Source organism: Helicoverpa zea, chromosome 27 (genome assembly GCF_022581195.2).
Source record: "Helicoverpa zea isolate HzStark_Cry1AcR chromosome 27, ilHelZeax1.1, whole genome shotgun sequence".
Taxonomy (NCBI): Eukaryota; Metazoa; Arthropoda; class Insecta; order Lepidoptera; family Noctuidae; genus Helicoverpa; species Helicoverpa zea.
The window spans coordinates 6,724,526-6,736,581 of record NC_061478.1 but is presented as its reverse complement, the minus strand read 5'-3'; the positions used below and the strand labels follow the sequence as shown (position 1 = coordinate 6,736,581).

Below are 12,056 nucleotides of genomic sequence, written 5' to 3'. Positions count from 1 at the left end.
AAACAAATTGGGTGGATCGAAATCAAAACATCATTTTGAGTACATCATTTGCCGCGAAAAGTCGTTTCCAAGTGATCGATCCGTTTTTATTCCTGTGAAAAATTAATCTTAGTTCTTGATTGTGGCAATGTGAGTAACTTTTATTCTCCTTTATATGTTTTAGGTTATATAATATTGCTTTGCAAATCATTTTTATTGTGTAGGTCATTACTTTCAGAAATTAATTGGTTAGGGTCACTGAACTTCTAGCTTCTTTTGTTTATCGAGCCTATTATTGAAGAATCCTAGCGACTAGGGTATTTTTTTTTTCTGGAAATCTATACTAGTTAGGAAAATAGAAGAAAATCTGTGTAAATATCAGGTTTTCGAACTTTTGAACGAAAACAAATGGCGAAACTTACTTGAATTTTATGCGCAGTTACCGAACGTGCGATCAATGCATCCCTTTAAGATTATAAACACATTTTTGAAAGAATTTCTAGAGAAATTAACTAAATAGATATAGGAAATGTATTCTAAACAGTTTATTATATTAAATTACTGCAAATATTAGCAGTGCTTTCATGTAGAAAAACATTGTAGACCAAATGACCTATGAAGGTTGTGACTTGTGTCTAATCCTGAACAACGCCTATCCAATGCGTACGATGGACTGAAGTTATTTTTAATGAATTTGTGGGAAATATAATACTTAGCTATTAAAAGATTGTAATGCTTGTCAATTTAGGTGATGTTAAGGTAAGGATGAAATGCGTAAGGTTATATAAATGGCGGAATAGCGTTTTCTTTTAAACATCCGAAGTGCGATTATAACCTAGACTTCAGATAATTCAATGATTTGTTGAGTTTGTGATAAATTAGGTACTTACTGTTACTATTTAGTAGATGATGATGGTGATATTGAAGCTGTTCTCATATTAAGAGATCAGCCAGCTGCGCAGGACATATAGTTCACAAGCATTTGCGCAGACAGAGGTTCAGTCACCATTCCTTCACTCTCATAGCGCGATGGGACGGAATAAGTAAACAGGGATATTTCTATGATTAACATAGAAATAATGATTATTACTGAGCAATATTATTGCGGATCATCATTGCCTTACCAAATTCAAGGTTAGACTTTGAATTAATGTATTCTATTTTCATAAATGGCGATAGACAACACAACGTCAGTGATAGGTTTGCGCATTATTATTTGCTCTAATACTACGATGTCCAGTTAGTTTTATAAGTTTTATTTCCTTCTTTTATTAAAAAATATAGTTGTGTGTAACCATTAGACTAGCTAACAAATAGATACAATCAAAACTATGCATTTACTTGTATATAGTGTATCGTAATATATTACGTAATATGGCAACATTATTTTGCACCGATCTATGGTTAAGGTTTCCCCTGTCCATAGACAAAAACTAATACATGACCTTGGCAAGTTGTCAAAATCTATTTAGAATTGTCAAATTCGCTACTCAAATTGCATTAAACAATTTGCTGAGACATGTACAGAATTTGCATAATACATATTTTTGATTAAAAATAAGCGTGTCTTTATTCGATTTTAAGATGCCGCAATCTATTGAAGGCACACACATTGTGGTTGAATGCCAAAAGGCGCCAAATGGAAGAAAAAACAGACATGTTTGTGTACCAAAGTCATGGGTTCAATTGAAAATGTATGGCAATAGAGTTTCAATAGTGTATCCTAGTGAGGACGAGACTTGCACAGATCTCAGAGTGAGGAATATGGAACCTGCTGATGACGACTGGGACTTCTATATTGGAGACATAAAAGCAGAAAGTTTGTAATTTTTTATCTGTTTATTTTTATTTTGAAATTTCTTCCTTCGTTTGCCTAAAGATATTTGACACCTTATTAATTTTCTAAAAGTATACTCCACTATATTTCACTAAGTACCTACTGTTTTCAATAAGGAGACACTATGTCATACTCAGACACAAGTGCACTCACTATTCCTTCACTCTCTTAGCTACATGGGATGCTCTATCTCCCTCTGTATATATAATTACTACTACTGTACTTTTCTCTATATAATTATTACTGCTGTACTTTTCCTGGTACGGGAAGAAATTCCTCTGAGACAGGGGTGTAACCGCAGGGAAACAGCTATTTGTAATCTAAATATAAATCTCTTATTAGCTACCTCAATTTTAACATATTTGATTTTTAAAATACATTAAAGTAAACATAATAGGTGGTCTTATCGCTAAGAGCAGTCTCTTCCAAACAACCTATACCATAGGCAATTAAACAAAATGTACACTAGCAACTGAAAATAATGAATTCTGTTTATTTCAGACACATATGAGTATTGCTCTGCTTACGTTACTAGAGAGTCACTTTGTAAACAGACTAATAATCAAGATACCTGTAAGAAACGAAAGGAAAGGGAATCCAAAGGTAAGTACATCATCATCCTCAGAGCCTTTTTCCTAAACTATGTTGGGGTCGGCTTCCAGTCTAACCGGATGTAGCTGAGTACCAGTGCTTTACAAGGAGCGACTGCCCTATCTGACCCCCTCAACCCAGTTACCCGGGCAACCAAATACCCCTTGGTTAGACTGGTGTCAGACTTATTGGCTTCTGACTACCCGTAACGTCTGCCAACAATGTTTAATGACAGCCGGGACCTACAGTTTAACGTGCCATCCGAAACACAGTCATTGGTGTCTTAAGATATACTTAGAAAGCACATACAAACTTAGAAAAGTAAAAGTACATATACATACATACATAAAAATGCAGAAGAAAGAATGAAATCATTTACAATAATCATTATAAAAGAAATCTATATAAATATTATAAAGCTGAAGACATTATTTGTTTGATTCAATGCTAATCTAGGAACTACTGATCAGATTTGAAAAATTCTAAGTATTTTTTATTTGGATATTGAAAGTAGTTCCATAATATGTATGTACAGTCAACTTCAGGTCAGTGGTAACAGTTTTATAGGAAAATCGTACTTATCAGTATTGAGTTAAGGTGCATGACAGTTACCACTGATGTGCAGTCTACCGTATAAGAATAGAAAGTTACTGAATCCTGTGCAAAAAACTATTCTACTACATTTTTTAAGTAATATACTAAAATGTTATATTATTCTTCTATTTTTACAGAACAACCACATGTAGAACGAAAGAAATCACTGAAAGTTCGGATAAAGCTGCCCAAACCAAGCTTAGAAAAAAAGAGGAAAAAATCAAGATCATCCGACTATGCAATCATTACCGAACCTATGGCTTACAGTGAAGAAGAACCGGTAAGTGAGGATATGGTTGATACAGAGGAAAATGTCTCCCCACAGCTAGTGGAAAGCTTTAACATGAACACAGAAATCCCCCCACAGTCAGCTGAAACCTCTAACATGACCACAGAATTCTCCTCGTCCTCCACCAGTACTCCTTCAAGTTCAGTTAACCAAAGTACCACAAAGCCACAAAAAACGCTATTTGAAATAAAAATGGACGAAATAATACAAAGTCTTATGCCTGAAACTATACTACAACAAATACCAATGAACACTAACAGTAAAGAAATAGCTAAACTCCTAGCAATGCAAATAGAAAACGACTCTAAAGCTGCGAACCTAGCCTTTCCAAAATTGACCCCTGAAGAACGAGAATTTATCATAAAATTGGAAGCGGTACAAACAAAAACTGTATACAACATCAGAGTTCTGCTGGAGTTTGTCAAAAGTATGTACAAAAATGTGTTTCACAATAGGTATGTATTAGACAAGATTATCAAGGCCTATGGGCCTATAGGAACAGAGACAGGAGACCAACAGCACCCAGGAACATCAAATGTTGAGAACACTCAAGATGTTGAAATGCCTGCCGATCCTAATATACCGGTTTCAAGTACACAAAATACAGGGGAAGATGCTCCGATGCTGCCAACTTCAACTACAGGAGAACCAAACACTGATAAAGAAGAGAATGGAAAAAGAGAAAAGATTAACTGGATCCTCAAACACCCAGATCCTGGGAAAGACTTAATAGAGTTAGGGAAACACACTGGTATCTATGTTAGTGCGGACGGTTTGAAAAAATGCAAAGAGAAATCGGACAGTGTTGAATCTTTTGCAAAATCTTTGTTGCCTGAAGTTTTTACTCAAGATAATACTGCTGAAATTAAAGGTAAGATTATGAGGCCTCCGATGTATTTTCCTGCTAAGATAGCTTTAGTTAATTTTGCCATGGACTACGGACAGCAAGCTGGTTGGAAAGAAATTGAGTTTGAGTTGATATTGAATAGTTTAAGGGATGTTTTGCATGATGATTTAGACTATCCAAAGGCTTGTGGTAATAATGATCAGCATTGTACATGTTGTTTGCATAAACATTGATTTAATTTCAACGATTTTTATATAAATAAACTTTGTATAATGTAAGAAGAATTTATAGAAAACCGTTTGTTGATTTCTGACACTTACGTGAATTTTAGACATTTAAACAATTTTACGGATTTTATCGCAGTTAGGTATTTTAATATAAGTTAATCCCGACGTTTCGGATCCTTTACAGCATCCATGGTCACGGGCAGAATAAGGTGTTGGTCGTCTTGATATTATAGTTACAAACAACTACCCTGCATTGAAATAATATTAATATAACCGCGATAATATCCTTAAAAGTAATTTTATTTAAAAGAAATCCATATTTTAAATACAGGTGTTTTTCAAAATAGTTTTTTATGACATATTTTTTCTAGAAACATACAGGTGTTTTATAAGCATTACTTTTTATGAAAATGACAACGAATTAAAACAAGACTTTGTAACTAAAAATATTATTTTTGATACCAATTACTTCTCACAAAAGCATTTATGTATTAGCCAAAAAAAAACAGAAATAAGTTCCATCCTTCTATATATCGGGTGTGTCGTTCATAATCACATTAAATTCTATCACATGTACTTCATGATATTCTATAGCGAATTGTAAAAAAAATAACATAATCCATTCAGTGGTTTAGCCACAGGACTCATTTTTCGTTTTCATAATTTACAACATCATGTGTAAAGCAGAGATAAAGTTAGAAGTATCGAATGTTTTGATCAGTTGACAGCTGTCAGTTTTCAAGGGAGAATTTCAGCTGTTTGTAATGACTGACTTCTATATGGTGTTCTAATTTTCGCACATTTTATTCTATTTACTTTGTTTGAAAAATGCATTTTTTTATTTTCACGTATTTTTCTTTTTTCTTGGTGTTAATCGACATATATTAACCAGTATATTAACGCATTTCATTTAATGTGATTATGAACGACACACCCGATATAAGATAAGTATAAACTATATACAAGATAACTCTTTAGGGCCGGTACCAATATGGCATTTTTGTTCTAAAACTTTGACAATATTTTTCTAATTTTTTACTATTTTGTACTGCAATTAATGTTAGGTAAGTACATATAATATTTAAGATGTAAGTTTCAGAGTACACCGCACACTGCAAACTTTTAGTCGGCCGATAGTTTTTTAGGGCTCATAAATCAGTATGAAGATGAATGGTAGTACGCACATTACAAAGATCAGGTATTCAGCCGGTATCAGGCCGACTGAACACTTAGATTGGAATCAAGATTTTCTTTTAAAATTTTTGTCATCTATCGGGCAACTGTCGGCCGACTGTTTAGTGTGCGGGTACTAACTTTGATTACCTCGTTAAATAAGTAAATGTGCAATATTGCATCAGTCCGGGATAAAACTCTAATCTACTTGAATTTGACCCGGCGAACTTCAAACCGCCTTAAATATCGATAAAATGTTACTCTTATCATAATTTTGTTTTTATGCTATTTTTGCTATTAGTGACAGAATAATCTAGTGGGTTAAGGAGGTCAGATAGGCAGTCTAGAAGCCAAAACCAACTTCGGAAATGACCGGGCCCATGATATTGAGTTGATGGAAAAATTGAAAAAATCCTACCTATCCTAAGTACCTACAGATTTCAGACTTGGGTTGTAAATTAATAACTTGAGTTACTAAGCCGATTTTTGTTAAGGAATTTAATATCTAGCTTATTAAGTAACTAATATAAAATATGTGAGTCTCAAACACGCACAAATTAATTTATCTTAATCAATGTCATGGCTGATAACCTCTTGTTTGCCATATTCTATTGAAAACGGGAAGTCCGATTTGTGACTAATAGGTACTTGTTTTCGTACTTTTAAAGTATGACTAATATGAAAGATAGCAACGGAATAAAGCGGGAATTGAAAACAAATTGGTGTCAAACAATATGACTGTGTTTTCTAGGGCACTTTAAAATGTAGGTCCTGGCTGTCATTTGATCATCTTTGGCAGTCGTTAAGGGTAGTCAAAAGCCAGTAAGTCTTACAGTCTTACCGAGGGGTTGCCTAGGTAACTGGGTTGAGGAGGTCAGATAGGCAGTCGCTCCTTGTAAAACACTGGTACTCAGCTACGTCCGGTTAGACTGGAAGCCGACCCCAACATGGTTGGGAAAAGGCTCGGCAGATGATGATGAATAAACTATTATATATAACTATACGTCACTTCTAGTGTTATATTTAAGCTACGTGCCATATTTTGTCAAAGTACACTGGCGAGCAATATTTTTTTTTACATTTAAGTTTTTTAGTTTTTAAGAATTTCTGTTGGAAGAACTTTGATAAAATTGAAAATTATTCAAAATTTTGGCGTTTCGTATTTTTTGTTCTCAAATTAAAATGTTTGCGGTGTAACCGTGACTTTAAAAGTTACTTTTAGCATTTTATACATACACGACTACTTAGGTGTGTGTAGAAAATTAAATTTAAAATTAAAAATAGTCCAAGTTACCTCTTCTATAATATTATATTATAGGTAGTGTTTTAAGTAATTATAATTTTTTATGTGCCCATACAGGGTTAATTATTGTGTCTAGATTTAAGATTATATATACTTAACAAATTATGCATTTTTTGTTATTTATTAAAAATAAATGATGTATATAAAAACTCTTAAATTGCAGATATGTATGACAGTTTTTGAATTGATAGTTTTATCGCCGAAATGGCTGGACCGATTTTAAAGGAAATGAAACTATTTTTTTTTATTATTATTAATTATCTGATCTGCGTCTAGTGTGAATGGGTAAGCATTTCTAGATAAAAATAACCATGAATACCTCTTACAACAATAAATGGGCTGTCTTCCACTTAAATATTTTTTCTAATCAGCCCAGTGCTTCCTGAGATGGACGCAATGCTGTTAGACTGGAAGCCGACCCCAACATAGTTGGGAAAAGGCTAGGCAGATGAAACAGATATAAATTATGTTTTATTATTTTTTTCTATATAAATGTTTTTTGAACTTTGGCACTATTTATCAACATTTTAATATAGATTATAAGATTTTCCTATATGTAGGTTTCTTACTGATTTATTTATAATTTTGTTTGTATTATATGTTGCTATTTCATACTTAATTACTATATCGATTTGTTAGGTACTTAACTAAAGATAAACAGTCTTGATAGGACATTTTACAAAAATACATACCTACTAAATTACTGCTTAAATAATGTTTAAATTGACTAAGTAATTGTAATTATTGTTTTTAGATTTGACCATAACCTTTTTTTTTCCGCTGCGGGTTAGCAGCGGTGAGGGAGTGTCAGACTCTTACTGACTAAAACCATCGTGTTCCGTCGTAGGCCGCGTATGTACACAGGGCCGCGGTAACTTGCGCGAACAATCCCGCTGCCCCGGCAGTTTGATCATAACCATCGAATTTTATTTTTAAATACTTACCTAATAAGAGATATCAAGGTTGTTCATCTTTAGTTAAGTACCAAATCAAATGGTGTATATTTTTTAAATTATTTTAATGACTTATCCGATGTGCTATTTAATAAAAATTGTATTTTTATTTTTATATAGATTAAAACGTAGATATTTTTGATGTCTATTTAAATTTGTTTTATTTCAAATACTACCTATTGGGGTTCGATGACTCTCTTTGAGGAGCGCGTGGAACAACGCGCGCGGCCGACACGGGCCTGTTGTCTGACTAGGAGACGGAGCCTCTTTCCGCCCAATACTTAGAATAGAATAGAATATTTTTTTATTTGCTTGAAATATGGTTAGGTAGTGGGTAAAGAACCAACCTTTCGAGTATGAGGGTGTGGGTTCGATTCCAGGGTCAGGCAAGTACCAATGCAACTTTTCTAAGTTTGTATGTACTTTCTAAGTATACTTAGACACCAATGGCTGATAAAAAGGTGAAGGAAAACATCTTGAGGAAACCTGGACTATAAAGTCTGAAATCACCAACCCGCATTGAGCAAGCGTGGTGATTAATGCTCAATCCTTCTCCGTGTGAGAGGAGGCCTGTGCCCAGCAGTGGGACGATAAAAAGGCTGTAACAGTAACAATATAGCTCATACAATACAATTATGTTTCTCATATCTCGGCTCATATTCAGCTTGCAAATTTTATATGAAAGGGAAGGGAGGGATTCTCAATTATCTATATTACTCACAAATGGTACCTAAGTTACTCAGTTACTTATATAATTACTTACTCAGTTATATAATTTTCTTAACCTTGTTAACAGTTATCTAACCTTTATTTTGGTGCGAAATCATCAAATGACTCCTCCCGCTAGCCCACAGCATGAGGAAGTGTCAGACTCTCTGACTAAAACCCACCATATTTTTTCTTAAAGAATTATAAATATAATAACACATGTTTACACGTCAATATTAATCACCCTAAATATCCTAATCCTAACTAATATTATAAATGTGAAAGTAACTCTGTCTGTCTTTTCTTCACGCTTAAACTACTGAACCGATTTGTGTGAAATTTGGTTCAGACATTGGTTGGAACTTGAGAAAGGACAAAGGATAGTTTTTATTACAAAAAAAAAAAATGTATTCCGAACATATACCTAGCGCCATCTATTGGTCAAACCAAAAATCTGCCGGAAGTCACTATTCCACGCGAACGAAGTAGCGGGCAAAAGTTAGTACTTCATTCATATTTAAATACAGCCAATCTGGATGACAATATTTGCGATACAGGGCCCCGATTCTCCTAATTTTACTTAACCGTCATACGATTCAAGTTCAACTCGATTCGACTGAGATCCGATCCCGACTCGATTACGATTGAAGCGTATGTGGCATTCCGCTATTTTTTTTTTTAAATAAACGTTTTTATCCTTTTCTGTCATTCAATAATGAATCATTTTGTCTGCAAATGATTTACGATTGCAAAATGATTGTACAGCAAACTACCGTATGGACCAAAATCACCAAAATAGTAGACCAATCGCACACCAATCAAATGTCAATCGAATACGATTGGTCTTTTATTAGTAGCAGAATGCCCGATATGGTTAAAACTGCTATTGCGATCATATTGCGATTCGATTTCTACTCGATTTTGACCAGTGGCGTAGCTTGCCTTGTCGGGGCCCCGTATAAAAAATTGTTTGGAGGCCCTTATATGGCACTTTTTTTATAACCTCTTCCCTTTTCTGTTAACTTTTTCTTTTCTCAGCGCCGCTGGGATAATCTATTTTCCTTTCACTCATTTAATGCACATTTATATAAAGCGCGTAAATAAACAGTGCACTGCACTCCGTGCGGTGGCGGCGTAGCATCGGGTGGCACCCGCGGCGGACTAACTATTGAGCACCCAATAATCATGGATTAAAATTGTAAATAAAAGTACTTAAAAATCGTGTAGAAATCATTCGTGGTGGTTTTTGCTAGGTTTAATTTAACGTAAAGAAACCGGAAACGGGTCATTGCAAACTTATAAAGAGCTATTTTTGAAATTTGGGATATAAAAAACCCAAACATGTTTTATAAAAACCGGCCAAGTGCGAGTCGGACTCGCGCATGAAGGGTTCCGTAGGTACCATTATTTATAAAACGGACAAAAAAATCATGCTTGTTGTATGGGAGCCCCCCAAAATATTTATTTAATTCTAGTTTTTAGTATTTGTTGTTATAGCGGCAACAGAAATACATCATCTGTGAAAATATCAGCTCTCTAACTATACCCTAAAAATCAGTGTGAAATTTTTAAGTTTTGAGAAAAAAATAATTTAATAAAATATTCCATAAATAGTCCCATGAACGATGTTTTCGTAACAGCGCCTAAACAATCTTTAAAGCATTTTTTTCATATGAAGGTGTGAAAAAAAGAAATTAGAGAGTATGCCATATTATTTTTAACATTTTTATCTTTTTTTTGAGATTCGTCACATTGTTATAGGACGTGGGGCAATTTTGTATGGATTGCGATCCGTCTTCTTTGAATAGCATGCAGTGACTGGTAGTGAACCTAGGCTTTGCAGATTAGAATGGCACCCTCAGTGACTTGTCCCTTCTGCCCGTGCCATCCTGGTCGTGCAGATATGTGTCGACCGAGATGGCACCCCCCGAGACGTGGTACCAGTGGCGGACCGCCCTCTCCCCCCCCTTATGCTGCTACTAACTCCGTGGTTTAATATCCAGTGTAAAGTACAACAACGTACACGTAAATCGCGATATCGATGAAGGATTCCCCGCTGAGTTGAAGATGAAGTAAGTAAAACGGGGAAGTCCCGCAGCCCACCATAACGATGTAGTGTTGTTAACTTTTGAACGCACGCTTAAGGCGGGAAAAAAAAGAATTGCTATTCAGAATTTTGATATTTGTAAAATAAAATAAATTAGGAAGTTTTTATTTTTTGTCTTTACACACTTTTGGGGCCCCCGTGGCCCGGGGGCCCCGTATAATTGATACGGCAGATACGGCGGTAGCTACGCCCCTGATTTTGACATTATTAACTTAGGAGAATCGGGCCCCAGGGACGTACTAAAGCTCCATCTTAGATCAGTTGTTATCGCCAACCTCATGGAAACAACCAGCGACCCAAAGACCTGGGGCCCGATTCTCCTAATTTTACTTAAGCGACATACGATTCACGTTCGACTCGATTCGACTGAGATCCGATCCCGACTCGATTACGATTGAAGCGTATGTGGCATTCCGCTATTTTTTCTTTGAAATAAACGTTTTTATCCTTTTCTGTCATTCAATAATGAATAATTTTGTCTGCAAATGATTTACGATTGCAAAATGATTGTACAGCAAACTACCGTAAAGACCAAAATTACCAAAATAGCAAACCAATCGCACACCAATCAAATGACAATCGAATACGATTGGTCTTTTATTAGTAGCAGAATGCCCGATATGGTTAAAACTGCTATTACGATCATATTATCTTTATTTCAATGTCTCCAAATGTTCAGTAATGTCTTTCACTCGTGCGCGCAGTCCACACCACCACTGTTATAAGTTAGAGGGTGAAACTTTGGAGAGAGTGATGGAAGTTATATAGAGACCTTGGTGTCTATTTTGCGGCCGATTTAAAATTCAGGGCCGCGATTCTCCTAATTTTACTTAAGCGTCATACGATTCACGTTCGACTCGATTCGACTGAGATCCGATCCCGACTCGATTACGATTGAAGGGTATGTGGCATTCCGCTATTTTTTCTTTGAAATAAACGTTTTTATCCTTTTCTGTCATTCAATAATGAATCATTTTGTCTGCTTCTGATTTACGATTGCAAAATGATTGTACAGCAAACTACCGTATGGACCAAAATCACCAAAATAGCAGACCAATCGCACACCAATCAAATGTCAATCGAATGCGATTGGTCTTTTATTAGTAGCAGAATGCCCGATATGGTTAAAACTGCTATTGCGATTCGATTTCTACTCGATTTTGACATTATTAACTTAGGAGAATCGGGCCCCAGAAGTCATATTATTAAAGTTAGTAAAAAAGCATTTCGAAATTTGGAATTTATCTTGAGACAAGCTAATGACTTTAATAATATGGGGGCTCTCAAGGCTTTGTATGATGCCTTGGTTAGATCTCACCTCGAGTACTGTGCAGTGATATGGGGACCAAGTGAAGCCAAATACAAATTCATGGTTGAGAGGATACGAAATAAATTCACCCGATTTTTATATTTAAAAATATACAAGGTATACCCCGGCTATCCTCTAT

The 12,056-nt window shown here is 35.1% G+C and overlaps 1 protein-coding gene across 1 annotated transcript; it reads left to right on the top strand.

Annotated features, from left to right (window-relative positions):
• The first annotated feature begins 24 nt into the window (after positions 1-24).
• LOC124643411 lies at positions 25-4,488 on the top strand. The gene is made up of 4 exons (XM_047182398.1): positions 25-129; positions 1,564-1,798; positions 2,318-2,419; positions 3,139-4,488. Exons 2-4 carry the CDS (start codon positions 1,564-1,566, stop codon positions 4,368-4,370), a joined length of 1,569 nt encoding a protein of 522 aa, XP_047038354.1. The 5' UTR covers positions 25-129; the 3' UTR covers positions 4,371-4,488.
• Positions 4,489-12,056: the final 7,568 nt, after the last annotated feature.

What these genes read in the sequence shown, in the direction of transcription:
- LOC124643411 (XM_047182398.1), top strand. Translation starts at nt 1,564, where the DNA reads ATGCCGCAATCTATTGAAGGCACACACATTGTGGTTGAATGCCAAAAG. An exon ending in TGGAGACATAAAAGCAGAAA is followed by an intron (nt 1,799 to 2,317) that starts GTTTGTAATTTT and finishes TGTTTATTTCAG; the next exon opens with ACACATATGAGTATTGCTCT. An exon ending in AAAGGAAAGGGAATCCAAAG is followed by an intron (nt 2,420 to 3,138) that starts GTAAGTACATCA and finishes CTATTTTTACAG; the next exon opens with AACAACCACATGTAGAACGA.